This window comes from Oncorhynchus keta, chromosome 1 (genome assembly GCF_023373465.1).
Source record: "Oncorhynchus keta strain PuntledgeMale-10-30-2019 chromosome 1, Oket_V2, whole genome shotgun sequence".
Lineage (NCBI taxonomy): Eukaryota > Metazoa > Chordata > Actinopteri > Salmoniformes > Salmonidae > Oncorhynchus > Oncorhynchus keta.
The window spans coordinates 69,008,111-69,023,406 of NC_068421.1; the positions used below are offsets into that span (position 1 = coordinate 69,008,111).

At 42.1% G+C, this 15,296-nt stretch overlaps 1 protein-coding gene across 1 annotated transcript; it reads left to right on the forward strand.

Annotated features, from left to right (window-relative positions):
- The first annotated feature begins 7,543 nt into the window (after nt 1-7,543).
- On the forward strand, nt 7,544-14,960 carry LOC118391963 (myocilin-like). Its single transcript, XM_035783495.2, has 5 exons — nt 7,544-8,361; nt 11,186-11,251; nt 12,137-12,238; nt 13,400-13,611; nt 13,775-14,960. The coding sequence occupies exons 1-5, from the start codon at nt 7,875-7,877 to the stop codon at nt 14,345-14,347; spliced, it is 1,440 nt and encodes a 479-aa protein (XP_035639388.1). The 5' UTR covers nt 7,544-7,874; the 3' UTR covers nt 14,348-14,960.
- Nucleotides 14,961-15,296: the final 336 nt, after the last annotated feature.

Below are 15,296 nucleotides of genomic sequence, written 5' to 3' on the forward strand. Positions count from 1 at the left end.
ATGTAGTAGTATTATTATAGTCAGATGTAGTAGTATTATTATAGTCAGATGTAGTAGTATTATTATAGTCAGATGTAGTAGTATTATTATAGTCAGATGTAGTAGTATTATTATAGTCAGATGTAGTAGTATTATTATAGTCAGATGTAGTAGTATTATTATAGTCAGATGTAGTAGTATTATTATAGTCAGATGTAGTAGTATTATTATAGTCAGATGTAGTAGTATTATTATAGTCAGATGTAGTAGTATTATTATAGTCAGATGTAGTAGTATTATTATAGTCAGATGTAGTAGTATTATTATAGTCAGATGTAGTAGTATTATTATAGTCAGATGTAGTAGTATTATTATAGTCAGATGTAGTAGTATTATTATAGTCAGATGTAGTAGTATTATTATAGTCAGATGTAGTAGTATTATTATAGTCAGATGTAGTAGTATTATTATAGTCTGATGTAGTAGTATTATTATAGTCGGATGTAGTAGTATTATTATAGTCAGATGTAGTAGTATTATTATAGTCAGATGTAGTAGTATTATTATAGTCAGATGTAGTAGTATTATTATAGTCAGATGTAGTAGTATTATTATAGTCAGATGTAGTAGTATTATTATAGTCAGATGTAGTAGTATTATTATAGTCTGATGTAGTAGTATTATTATAGTCAGATGTAGTAGTATTATTATAGTCAGATGTAGTAGTATTATTATAGTCTGATGTAGTAGTATTATTATAGTCGGATGTAGTAGTATTATTATAGTCAGATGTAGTAGTATTATTATAGTCAGATGTAGTAGTATTATTATAGTCTGATGTAGTAGTATTATTATAGTCGGATGTAGTAGTATTGTTATAGTCGGATGTAGTAGTATTATTATAGTCAGATGTAGTAGTATTATTATAGTCAGATGTAGTATTATTATTATAGTCAGATGTAGTAGTATTATTATAGTCAGATGTAGTAGTATTATTATAGTCAGATGTAGTAGTATTATTATAGTCAGATGTAGTAGTATTATTATAGTAGTAGTATTATTATAGTCAGATGTAGTAGTATTATTATAGTCAGATGTAGTAGTATTATTATAGTCAGATGTAGTAGTATTATTATAGTCAGATGTAGTAGTATTATTATAGTCAGATGTAGTAGTATTATTATAGTCAGATGTAGTAGTATTATTATAGTCAGATGTAGTAGTATTATTATAGTCAGATGTAGTAGTATTATTATATAGTCAGATGTAGTAGTATTATTATAGTCAGATGTAGTAGTATTATTATAGTCAGATGTAGTAGTATTATTATAGTCAGATGTAGTAGTATTATTATAGTCAGATGTAGTAGTATTATTATAGTCAGATGTAGTAGTATTATTATAGTCAGATGTAGTAGTATTATTATAGTCAGATGTAGTAGTATTATTATAGTCAGATGTAGTAGTATTATTATAGTCGGATGTAGTAGTATTATTATAGATGTAGTAGTATTATTATAGTCGGATGTAGTAGTATTATTATAGATGTAGTAGTATTATTATAGTCAGATGTAGTAGTATTGTTATAGTCAGATGTAGTAGTATTATTATAGTCAGATGTAGTAGTATTATTATAGTCAGATGTAGTAGTATTATTATAGTCAGATGTAGTAGTATTATTATAGTCAGATGTAGTAGTATTATTATAGTCAGATGTAGTAGTATTATTATAGTCAGATGTAGTAGTATTATTATAGTCAGATGTAGTAGTATTATTATAGTCAGATGTAGTAGTATTATTATAGTCAGATGTAGTAGTATTATTATAGTCAGATGTAGTAGTATTATTATAGTCAGATGTAGTAGTATTATTATAGTCAGATGTAGTAGTATTATTATAGTCAGATGTAGTAGTATTATTATAGTCAGATGTAGTAGTATTATTATAGTCAGATGTAGTAGTATTATTATAGTCAGATGTAGTAGTATTATTATAGTCAGATGTAGTAGTATTATTATAGTCAGATGTAGTAGTATTATTATAGTCAGATGTAGTAGTATTATTATAGTCAGATGTAGTAGTATTATTATAGTCAGATGTAGTAGTATTATTATAGTCAGATGTAGTAGTATTATTATAGTCAGATGTATTATTGTTAGTCAGACTTTTAGTCAATCTGTCTGCGGTTGTCTATCAACAGCTTAGAAACATGTCATACAGGACTTGTAGCACACCAAAATATTTGAAGATAAAGAAAGTAACCCCCACTACCTCCCCCTCGTCCCTTCTCACACATTTAAAATGCTTTCAAGCCAGAACTGAAAATGAAGTAATGGATGTATCTCAATACTCTACAGTGGCCTCCTTTACTTGTCTCCTGCTTTCCTTTTCTACACCCAGCTTGATCCGACACTAGTAGGATAGGTTCTAGCCAGTGAGAGGAAGCCACTGTGAAGTATTGAACTAGGCTTGGGCGGTATCCAGATTGTCCTACCTTCATACAAACCTTAAGCCATACCAGGATATTCGATAATACCGCCACCCAAGGAGCGCTATTTTCAAACCCAACTCTGCCTCTGTAATCCGAAGGTTAGCAATGCAAGTACATGTAAAAACCCATATAGAATGCTAACTAAATTCTAAAGTTGTACAAATAACTAAATAATGCTAGTCACAGTTTGTTGCACACACAAAACAAATCTTAGCAAGGATCTTGATCCAGGAAGGGATTTTCTGCTGTTACCAAGCAAAGCGTTATTTTGGAAAAAGTTAACCACTTAGCTCACTAACTAGCTACTAAATTAGCAAACCAAAGCATTTGCCACATTTTAGACCGTTAACTTAATAGTTATAAGATATCTCGCTGGCAAACATTTAGTTGTAAATGACATGCTGTAACTAGATCACCTTGCTTGTGCTGAACAACAGTGAGTGACTCAAAAGGCTCTGTTCTCTCGTCATTGTGTCACCATGTGGCTAGGGATGACCGAAAAGCTTCATAATGAAAAATATTATGTGACAGGTGAAATGAAGATCACATTTGTCTTTATCTCCTAACGTATTGCACAAGTTGACTTGAGGGATTTACTTAAAAAGTAGCTACAGATATTCACATGTATTTTTTTTTAATTCAAATAAATAGTATTGACAGTAATAACACATTAGACGGTATACCAGGCCTAACTGGGACACAGTGTGTCCTACTGACCCAGTACGGCACACTAGGTCATAAATGCGGAATACACATTTTGGTTGAATGCATTGAGTTGTGCAACTGACTAGGTATCCCCTTTCCCTGTGGTACTGCTTGGCCACTTGATCTAATTTCCCATTGGTAATGCTAGGTTAGTTGTCTATCTCTAGATGGTTGAATTCTATTGTGTATGATGTATTTTCTCTGTGATATCGAGTTCTGCTGGAAGGTCATCATGAAGCTTATGAATGTCTGCTGCTATTCCCATTAACCCTGAGGAGCTAAGGGACAGACACTGTTCATTCCACTGCATCTGCTGGAGGTCATAAGCTGTCTAGTACCACTGTGTGTGTGTGTGTGTGTGTGTGTGTGTGTGTGTGTGTGTGTGTGTGTGTGTGTGTGTGTGTGTGTGTGTGTGTGTGTGTGTGTGTGTGTGTGTGTGTGTGTGTGTGTGTGTGTGTGTGTGTGTGTGTGTGTGTGTGTGTGTGTGTGTGTGTGTGTGTGTGTGTGTGTGTGTGAGAGATTTGGGTGACCCATACATTCTGAGGGGGTTGGGACTTGGGTGGCATAATTCGTTTTAATTTGAATGATATTCGTTTGTATTGTTATGTGTCTGGAAGAGTGCTGGTTAATGAGTTACAATGACTCTATGGGCTGTGAAACACACACAGACTGGGGTGTAACACTGCCTAGTGTGATGACACCACAGCGTCTTGCATATCTGTACAATACAATAACCCCTACATTTTCATTCCTTTTGTTTTTTAATGTAATTTATTTGAGGTGTAAATATTGATCTGTACTGAACTACTGTAATGTTTCTCTGAGCTAATAAAATGATTTTAAAGGATATCTGTATACAACTGGTTTGGTTTTGTTTATGTGACACAGAGTAGTGGGGAGGAGTGGTTGGAAGAGATAGGTGATCATTGGGACAGAGAGGTGGTTCCTGTGCCATCTTGCCTCTTTGTGCTGGCATGTCAGAGGCCGTGTGTGTGTGGAGACAGTGCTGCTGTTATTTCTCTCATCTCATTATCTGCCCTTTTTATTAGTGACTTTCAAAGCTCTCTGTAGTTAAAGCCCAGACTGACTGTTATATTAGTGTTCCTGCTGTGCCTCACATCTCACTACTACTGTACATTTACAAGTGGGTGCCAGGTAGAGTCAATGACACAGTGGAAAGTTGTAGGTACGGTCATATAGATGACTACTGGTTCTAGCTTCCAGCTCTGTGACCCCAGGCTTTCATCTTCTTTATACCTCTTCAGAGAGAGCGATTCTTCTTATGGGTTACCAACACACACACACCTTCGTTATGGGTTACCAACACACACACACCTTCGTTATGGGTTACCAACACACACACACACACCTTGTTATGGGTTACCAACACACACTTTGGCAGGTGTCATGACGTTGGCCTGGGGGGTAGGTTTATGACAGTCATAAATACCTCTTTCCCAGTTTTTCCTCTCTTTACCCTACTGATGTTACATTTGCAAACCCTTGGTTAACAGAGATTTTGGGAACATCAGAACGTGGGGGGGAAATGAACTATATTCTGGTAATCTGACCAATTGAACATATGCGGTGGTACTTAATGAATATGATGTCAGTTCGGTTATCATCTGAGACATTCTCATCAATGATAAGATGACATAAACTCTACAGTGGAAAGTCTACACATCAGAGTTATCGGATTCACATGGAATTGTTGTTCAATTTAAATGCTTGAATATGAAATTATTTGTGATGGGATGAAATGTGATTTTAGCTTCTAAAATGAGGGTTTTCATAAGATAGGGCTCTGCTCAATCAGTGGCCCACCCCTGTGAAGGGACATGGGCTATAAAACTTTTCAAACACGCCCTCCTCTCCCTTCCTATATAAGCCCTTGACGACAATATAACCTCCTGTTCCGAGGACGTGAGGACGAAGGTCCTATGTCAGAATGGTTCAGATAACTACAGAACGAAGCCAACATCAGGGTGAGCTTTGGTTGCGAATGGTATGAACTTTGAACTCTTATTCACTACAGAAGTGATACCTCCTAGCCGTTGAGTTAGCAACAGCAGATGCAAACGAGGGTTAGGAAGGAACAGACAGAGTATCCCGTCTACCACACAACGACGTTACTACAACGTATCTAATTGACAACCAGAGCCATTCTTCAAAGGACTCGGTTGGGCAACACGGCCTTCCATCTACCACCAACCTACCGAAGCGCAGCTCAGAGTAAATATTTATTGCATTTTCCTTTTCCAAATGGGCGGTAATTTAGAATGCATAAGATACTGTATTTATGATAGCACAGCTTCTTCCCTTTGTTCCTCAGTCTTCCCGCTCTTTCACTCAAATCCAGCCCCTTTTCTTTTGTGTAACAAGCTGTCATATCTGTTCCGCCCGCTAGGGATGTGTTCCTTTATGACGTAATTTGTAATCAAGTTAAGATTGAATTATGTGTATGTGTAATTCTGTGTGATTTAGTTCTTTAGTAATGATTTAGGTATTCAGTAAATAAATCATTAAACCCAATTTTGCATTGCTGATTCAACTTGTGAGCCAGGGTTCGTGCAGATAACCAAGAATTTACAACTTTCAGATGAGACTGAATTATGATTAATATTGACTGCTATTGATGTAAAATATTACTAGGTCTTTAAGAGTTTATTCGGAAGATAACAGCTCTATAAATATTATTTTGTGGTGCCCGACTCTAGTTAATTACATTTACATGATTAGCTCAATCAGGTAATATTAATTACAAATAAATTATTTTATAGATTGGCATGTCATATCACTTAATCCGGCATAGCCAAAGACACGACACAGGACACAGCGTGTATTGGTCCAGTTGGGGCTGGATGATGTCATAATCCAGACAAAGCAGCAGTCATATACCGGTAAAGAGAGAAACATTTGAGAAATAGTAGTTGGGTAAGACTCTGCTCTGCCAACCTCCTGCTTTTCACTACAGGACAAATGAGCCTATTGAGGGACTGCGGAATCAGACACACACTACCAGACACTGAAGGACGGGGCAGACAGCAGGAGGAGGGAGATGGATGTGGCTACCTGGAGGAAGTAGTAGAGAATAAATCAGCATCACAACAACCCAGTCTGACACTCACCACTCTTGTTGGCTACAGCAGCAGTACTACGTACATATTCAGCAGGGTGACAACATGGAGGGAACACCAGCCAGGACTTCCAAAGAGACTTGTGGTTTAACTACTCCCTACATTATCTCTCATCTCTTTCATCCCCTTGACCCTTTGAAATGGGTTCTGGAAAGATGTGCCCATATTAATAATACTGACCCCAAATCACTGGCTTCCTTAATCAAACACATACCAAATCCATCTAGCTAATGAAATGCATACCTGACCAATTAGGGGTTGAGGCTAACAAACATCCTGCCATTAGAAACAAAGCTGGCCTGTACCAACCTGCTTGAGAGGCAGAGATAGCTTTGTGGAAGATAGTATTTCAACGCCAGCCTTCCTGACTGATGTACCAATTGAGCTATATGACACCTGACCTCATTTCTCAGGCTCCTTCAGGGTGTGCATGTATGTGTGTGTTCTAGTCTTGAGTTCAATTTGAAAATGAACAAGGGATCATAAAAAAATGCATCACATGAGGGTGAGGAGGGAGTGTGTGTCTGTTATTCTGTGAAAGATGGATTGACAGGGAGTGGGATATAGAGAAGGAGAGAGAGATTAAAAGGTCTAGAGCAGGTGTGTGACTCGTGTTATATTAAACTACATTTAAAAGTTATGAGTGGAAAAGCATCTGGTGAACACACACAGACCCATTCATGCACATGCACACACATGCTCACACACACAAGTAATCCAGCTATCGGTTGACTCATAAGTCTAGCCCTTCAAATTGGTGATTGGAATCTGGACAGCATGGGTCAGGAGTCCTGTAGTGATCAGTCTCTTTTATGACAAACCAATTTTGCATCACATTTTGGCACCCTATGGGGGCTCTCCGTCTTTATGGGATGGTAACTTAATCCCCCAAGGCCCAGCTACCCCTCCCATCCCTGTGGAGACTCCCCTGCCATGCCCCCCTATCCCTGGGACCAAACGCCGCACATAGCTACAGATAGCCCAGCTCTGTTATAGCTGACAGGGACTGCAACTGCATATAGAAAGTGAGAGCGAGCCTGTAGTCTCTCCTTGCTTACCCTCTCTGCAGAGGCATGCATGCATACACCAGCATGCACGTGAAAACACACAAACAGTCCTCACCCCTCCCATCTCTCCCGCCTTTTCTTCCTTCCCCCTCTCTCTCTTTCCTCTTCTCTCCTTACTCACCTCCTCTCTTTCCTCTCCCTCCTTCCCAGATTGTATAAATATCCCTGAGTTGTTGAGAGGGACTCAGAGACCTGAGAAACAAACAGACCAGAACAGAAAGAAGAGAGACAGACAGGCAGCAGCAAGAAAACAGACAGACTAATCAGAGAATAAGAACAATAATCTGCTGTAACACATTGAGAAAAAGAAGGAAAAGGAAGACAGTTGGGTAAGAACTAGGTGAAAAGATAGAAGGGGAAATTACCACAGCTAGAGAAAAAGGAGAAGGGTTGAAACACAGAGTGGTGGAAGGGAGACCCCGAAGACAGAGAGTGTGAGAGAGCAGAAGAACCACGTCTAGTCTACATCTGTGTGTGTAGCTGTTTGTTTCCACCATGTGGCTGCTGCTTAGCGTGTGTGTGTTCTGTCTGCTGGGGTGCAGTGAGGGGCAGGACCGTGCCACTCTCTGGAGGGGGAACGACCACAGCGGGCGCTGTCAGTACACCTTCAGCGTGCCCAGCCCCAGCGAGACCAGCTGCTCCCCTACAGTCTCCGGAGGACCAGAGATGGAGGGGCTCAAGGCTAGACTCAGCCTGCTGGAGGTATTGGTGGCCAGGCTGACTGGAGGGGAGATAGGGGGTCCTGGGGCTGGGTACCAGTCCCAGGCTGGTCTCCAGGAGGCTCTGACCCAGGCTATGGGAGAGAGGATCCTGCTGCAGGGAGAGAAAGAGCGTCTGGAGAGAGATGTGGAGGGGCTTCAGAGGAGGATGGAGGAGATGAGGAGAGAGACGGAGAGACTGCAGAGCAGACCTTGTTACCCACAACCCCCTCTGTTGCCACCCAGCATCCCACTACAGGACAGTGGTCTGCGACCTGCCGGAGGTGAGTAACAACATTCTCTCTGTCTTCTCTCTTCTGCTAGGGTCGGAAGTTCATAAGATTCCTGATTAAGTGGTGCAAACATTATAGACAGACTGTGTTGTAGACAGACTGTGTTGTAACTGTAAGTGTTCTCCATTCCCTCTATGAGACCTATTTTTGCTGCAGATCCTGTGTCTTGTGGTTTTATAGTGAGTCAGGAGATTCTGAGTTAACTGGAAGAGCTGAGTAAAAACATGACGCCACAGACCTGTGTGTGCATATGGGTGGGCATGTGTGTGTACATCTGTGTACAGTCTGTGTTTGTGCAACACAAGCAAGGATGCAGAAGTAAGGTCAGGTTTCTCAGCTATCGGTCTGTTTTAAAGAGCAGAGGGAGGGAGAAGGTTCCAGAAGACAGCCAGCGACAGACAGGATTAGTCTGGTATTTACGACCAGAACCTTCTCTATGATGGTGCTTCCCTGAACTTCCTACATTACACGGGGAGGGGGGTTCAGTCTCACCACCATCTCACCTTAGGTTTGATGACGCTCAACTCTGTGTGTGTCTTGTAAAACCGAGATAGCCTTAAACCGTAAATCCTCCTTTGCTAAGATCCCATACACCACCTCCATATCCCAGAGCAGCTGGTATATTTCCCTGCATGGTTCTGTGGCATCTGGTTAGATCCTCATGTAAGCACCTGCAGGCTGAAACATACAGATAGAATGCTGGGGGAGCACCATACAGCTCCACACAAATACACAAACCCAGGGGACAGGCATCACAGCCAGAGAGAAGGAAACATGAAAAGGGAAGAGAAGAGTGAAAAGTAAAACAATTACAGTGTTTCCTCTATATTCATATTCCAACACTCCCAAAATATGACAAAATAAAATACACGTTCAATATTTCTGCCAAGACAAAGCTTTTCAAGGAATTTTGCACAATTTTGGCAATTAAGCAATTTTTTGATTTACCCAGATTCAGATGAACTCATGAATGCCAAGCTTGCGAGCTGTTCCCATAGACTTCCAGTCATTGTGCTAACGATATTTAGCAATGGCTCGAGAAACTACCTTCAACTTGTGTGCATGTGTGTGTGCTCGCATATGTGTGGTGAGGTATGGTAAAGGGGTCCTTGGTTTTAACAGCCATCCGCTCAACAAACACAACATAAATCCCCAGCTGACCTTGGCTGATAAAGCCCAGTTTTACTGGACCAGTTGAAATACTGTGGGCTCCTCTGGGTAAGATTAGAACACCTCTTTGGCCCTGTAACAGGCAATGCTTTATTCATGTCTCCTTTTATTGTTTAACTCAATTGGACTTCCTGGTTATATAGTGGGTAGCTAGGGCTGGTCAGTCAGAATTAGGCATACAGAAGATGAGGTTGATGGTTAACCAGGTGAATTGAAATATGAAGTGGGTTTCATATTGGTTCTAAAAACATCTGTAGCGACTGACTCACCTCTCCCTAAATATATTTTATTACATTAATTTTCTAATGGGTTTTGAAGAGACCTTTGTTGTAGAATAGATTTTATCAACAGCAGCCAAGGCAAGCGACCCATTAGAGCTTTTATTTCCTCTTACACAGCTCTAGGTGGAACTGCTAAGAGCACTGAGGGAGATGGAGCAGAGCAGCTCAACCAAATTAGGCCTTTTATTTCCTTCTCACACACACACACATACGCACACACGCACACACACACACACACACACACACACACACACACACACACACACACACACACACACACACACACACACACGCACACACACACGCACACACGCACACGCACACACACACACACACACACACACACACACTCACACACAGAGAGGAACAATATGCTCTTGTTTACCTCAGATGATGAATGACCTGGTCCTCTGGGAACACTTATGTAGTTCAGGGAAGCAAGACTCTTCCCCTTACCCTCCCTTACCCCTTTCACCCCACCACCCCCCTCTCCCCATACTCATCCACCCAGAAAGCATCCATTGACTCTGGCCATACAAGGCATGAACAGAAGCAAACAATAATGGACATTCTCATTGTGTAAGGTCAGGCTGTACTTCCTCCATTTCAAAACCCCTTTCTTCTGTTTTGTGCCTGTTGAACTTAGCCCTGGTCTCCCCCCCTTCAAACCCCACACCTCTCCTTCTCCTCCAACTTTACCCCAACCTCACCCACTCTCTCCATCAAAAGAGGAAATCAACATCAGTTTCCAGATGCTAAGGCTAACACGTTCTGCATCATTATCGCTCTTTAGGAGCCTGTAAACCCTTCACACACATGCCTTGTACCATTACAAGGTCGTAAACACATTAGCATCTATCACTGTTGTAGACCAGTTACGGCAGCTGTTTATCAACACTTCTGAAGCATTAAAAAAACGATCAATTGTAATGGTTGTCTGAGGGACTGAAAGACGGAAGGGAGCAGGAGAGGTTATGGTGCAGAGGGGATGGGCATTGATGCGTGAGGCTTGGGCTAGTGTTTGGAGTTGTTCTAGTTGAACTAAACTGGTATGTGGAATCGCTATCTGTGGCAGCAGGGCAGATGGTGGGAGGCTCCATGACTGAAGGTTGTGTGTATGTGTGTGTGTATCCTACAGACTCCACAGTAGCTGGGAATCCACTCAGGAGTGTTTTTTTCCTCCTCTTACATTACCTGCTGTCAGTAGTATTGTATATATATACCTCCTCCCAACACACAAACACAGAGATACCCCATGGCTGGCTGATGTGGGCTGCTCTGGCCTCAATGGTCATTGCATGGTCGGTGTTGGTGCCGTCAGTGTGACCATTGTGTGTGATACTAAATCCAGTATGTGTTTGCAGGTGCTGGTGTTCTCTCTCACCTGGTTTCCAGACCTGGAAGACAATGGGACACTGGCAGCCTGAGAGGTATGGCGTCTTCTGTAATACCACTGAGTGTGTGTTTGCATGTTCATGTACATATCTTATTTCAACAGAATGAATATAGCTTAATAAAAAAGTAAAAAGTACACAATGAAGACAGTGTCCAGTGTCATGGACAGATGTGCCAGGAGATCGTCTTTTAATGATTGTTGGTTTGATGCAGTCATCACGCCTGCAACTGGAATGTGTCAATGTGTTGCAGGTAGTCCATCAGGGGTAGATTGTGGTAGTTCCCCACAAGCCGCTTTACCTTCTCCAGGCTAGTGCAGACTCTCTCTGGTGATGGTAGGTTGCCAGCGAAGTACTGGTCCAGTTGAGGATCAGTCAGAGCCTGTTGTTGTTGCAGGGCATCGATGAACTCCAAAACCGTGGGGTGTGTGGCACCAACAAGAGCCCCCGAAGGCCTGATGCTAGTCCTCCAGTGCCTTCCCACTGGGCACAGATGTCAATTCATTGAAATTCAGTGGAAAAAATGTTGGTTCAACCACTGTGTGCCCAGTGGGTTGTTGGTCTTCACAAAGTCTTGCTGCCTGACAACATCATAGTAGTTCCACATTTCTGAAATATACATAGAGACATTAGACACCGTGCAATGCTTTAATACTGTCATAATAATAAATATTAGGTCTATAGGTCCTCCTGTTCAAAAGGCCACGGCTTACTCAACACAAACACAACCGCCGAACAGGCATTCACACGTCTGGGTCTCCAGTTCCTCCTTCAAAACCAGCCAACCCTCTACAATCTCTGATCTGCACTTGGCATTGTTGTGTTCTCCCGCTATCTTAGTGATACGCCTGGCAGTGAGGTTGATGTGACCTTTGCACTTGTACTGATCATAACTGGTAACATAACCCCCCCTCACTCCAGACCCAGCATGGCAGTATGGTGGTAATCCAGTGCTCCAGGAGTTGAAGGCTGAAGTGACTGAGATTCCTGCTCCTAGTCCTGAGGGCCCAGAGGACAACACAGGTGAGACACACACCTGAACACACAGCGTTCCTGAACACCCACCTGGAGTATCAAATAGTTCATTAACCTGACGCGGTCCCAACAGACCCATTATTACAGGGAACGAGATCCATTGAAGCTCTCTGAGCGCACTGAGTGGCACATCTATGATAAGATTATCTCCATCATACGTGTTGCCTCGGCACATTTCCGTTGCCGTTTCTGTCACATCTCGAAAACGACTGAAACGTCAACAAAATAAACATGCTGAAATGAATGTGTGTGTTGGAATAATTCATATCAGTGATGGCTGTGCCTGTAACACCTTTATATTTAACCTTACATCCAGAGGTACAGCCCCCCCTTCTCTGCCTCACACACACCATTCTGTCTTGAATATTCTGAATGTATTTTAGGAATTGGTAAATTTACAGCAGCCTGATCATTCTCTGAGTGAGAGACTTGAAGTGGTGAAGGATTCCTTCCTGCATCTGATCAGCTGCTGCCTTACTAACTCTGTACCACACACACACTCATCGGGTATGTCAACCCAACACGCTGTAGACCTACTAGGTCTCTGATGATCATCTCTCATATCTTTCAGAAGCCATGACTTCTTCCCTCCATCCCCCTATCCAACAACATGATTTACTACAGATCATCTCTCATATCTTTCAGAAGCCATGACTTCTTCCCTCCATCCCCCTATCCAACAACATGATTTACTACAGATAATCTCTACACACACCTCTTCCTCTCTCACTCACTCACTCACTCACTCACTCACTCACTCACTCACTCACTCACTCACTCACTCACTCACTCACTCACTCACTCACTCACTCACTCACTCACTCACTCACTCACTCACTCTCTCACTTCAATTTAAATTTACATTGCTTTATTGGCATGGGAAACATATGTTTACATTGCCAATGCAAGTGAAATAGATAATAAACAAAAGTGAAGTAAACAATAAAAAATGTACAGTAAACATTACACTCACAAAAGAATAAAGACATTTCAAATGTCACTCTCTCTCTTACAGGGTGCATCTCAATAGTCTAAAATAGACACCTCTAACAACTGCCCCGCTCCCCCTCCCCATCTCTCACTTAATGTCTCTAACTGCCCTCCCCATCTCTCTCTTAATATCGCTAACACTCCCCTCCTCTCTCACAGGCTGTGGAGAGTTGATATCAATAGGTGAGCCAGTGTCCCATCGTAAGGCTGACAGTATAGCTGGTAAGTACGGGGTGTGGATGCAGGACCCAGAGGCTGTGGCGCCCTATGGAGGGAAGATGGTGTGGCGCATTGATACAGTGGGGTCAGAGGTCAGACAGCTTTTTGGTTACGAAGACATGGATCAGCTCTCTAAAGGCTTCCCCTCCAAGGTGACTGACTGGCATGGGATAGTCCTAGAGGCTAACCTTAACTACAGATCTAGGATCAGATTACCTTCCCCTAACCAACCTTTACCTTAACCATGATAACATATTGAGGTATAATGTAAAGTGTGACCATTGACCAGACTGTATTATCATTATCTATCACAAGGTGTTGCTGTTACCGGAGCCAGTGGAGAGTACTGGAGCAACTCTGTACCGCGGCTCTCTGTACTACCAGCGCCGCCGCAGCCGCACCCTGCTGAGGTACGACCTGGTGTCTGAGAGCATCGCTTCCCGCCAAGACCTGCCCCACGCTGGCTTCCACGGCCAGTTCCCCTATTCCTGGGGGGGCTACACCGATGTGGACCTGGGGGTGGACGAGCAGGGCCTGTGGGCCGTCTACAGCACCAACAAGGCTAAAGGAGCCATAGTGGTGTCCCAGTTGGACCCACACAGCCTGGCGGTGAAGAGGAGCTGGGAGACCAGCATCAGGAAGAACAGCGTGGCTAACGCCTTCGTCATCTGTGGTCGTCTGTACACAGTGGCCAGCTACACGGCTCCCAACACCACCATCAACTTTATGTTTGACACAGCTACTGGCCAGGGGAAGGAGGTGACGCTACCCTTCAGGAATAAGTACCGCTACAACAGCATGGTGGACTACAACCATGCCCAGAGGAAGCTCTTCGCCTGGGACAACTTCCACATTGTGTCCTACGATGTCAGGCTGGGCCACCAGTAGAGCTGAGGAGGCCTCTTCATACAAACCAAAGACTTTCTATGTCTGTCCTTCAAAGACTGACAGCTTTAGAGCAGCTAATGTGGTGGTAAGTTGTTAGTTATTCACCACCTTCATCAATGCATAGGCCTAGTAGTTACCATAACTGGCCAATATAGTGATTGAGATTTAAAATGATTCTAGCAAATTGCATTATGAATGGAACCCCCTGCAGGTATCTTGTTTCTGTGGAAAGGCAATTGCTGTGGCACGGTCCACAAATATGTTTATAGAGGAATTATTTTTCTACTGTTTGGTCATCAGAGTAGTGCTTTTATTGTATTTCATGTATAGTTTTGAGAAGGGGATTGGGGGCAAAGCCAACATTATCAAGTCTACTGCTCTCACACATCAGTGATCATACAAGGTCTAATGTGCGTACTGTGTATAAAACTCATTCGATCCATCTGTCCTGTACATAGTGCCCCCCAGTAGGAAACATTTTCAGAGACAAACTTGCTGCTCTCTAGCTCAGTATGTATTGAAATATTGCATGTTCCTGTGCATTGTACTTCTGTATATTAAATGATGTACAAATTCATATCAATGTCTAATAAAGATTATCTATTCTAAATAATAGCAATCTGTAAAAATCAATAACTTCTAGATTCTAGGATGATAACTCAGTCGCATACCCTTTCACTATCATAAGAAGGGGAAGAAATGGAGTCACCATTTAGCCCCTATCCATCCACTGCTTCCATCCATTCAGCTCTTTCAGGTCTGTGAACACAGAAGGAAGGCCTTGGACCAAAGAGGCCAATTATGAAGAGCATTCCTTCACAGGTCAATATTGACTGAAGACTCCATTTTAGTGGAGGTTGATGTGTTAGTGCAGTTGTTTTCCCCATCAGCTGCACATTAATGTTTTCCACAATAAAACACACGTCAACTCATGGGACCTTCACCAGAG

What these genes read in the sequence shown, in the direction of transcription:
- LOC118391963 (XM_035783495.2), top strand. Translation starts at nt 7,875, where the DNA reads ATGTGGCTGCTGCTTAGCGTGTGTGTGTTCTGTCTGCTGGGGTGCAGT. An exon ending in TGGTCTGCGACCTGCCGGAG is followed by an intron (nt 8,362 to 11,185) that starts GTGAGTAACAAC and finishes ATGTGTTTGCAG; the next exon opens with GTGCTGGTGTTCTCTCTCAC. An exon ending in GGGCCCAGAGGACAACACAG is followed by an intron (nt 12,239 to 13,399) that starts GTGAGACACACA and finishes CCTCTCTCACAG; the next exon opens with GCTGTGGAGAGTTGATATCA.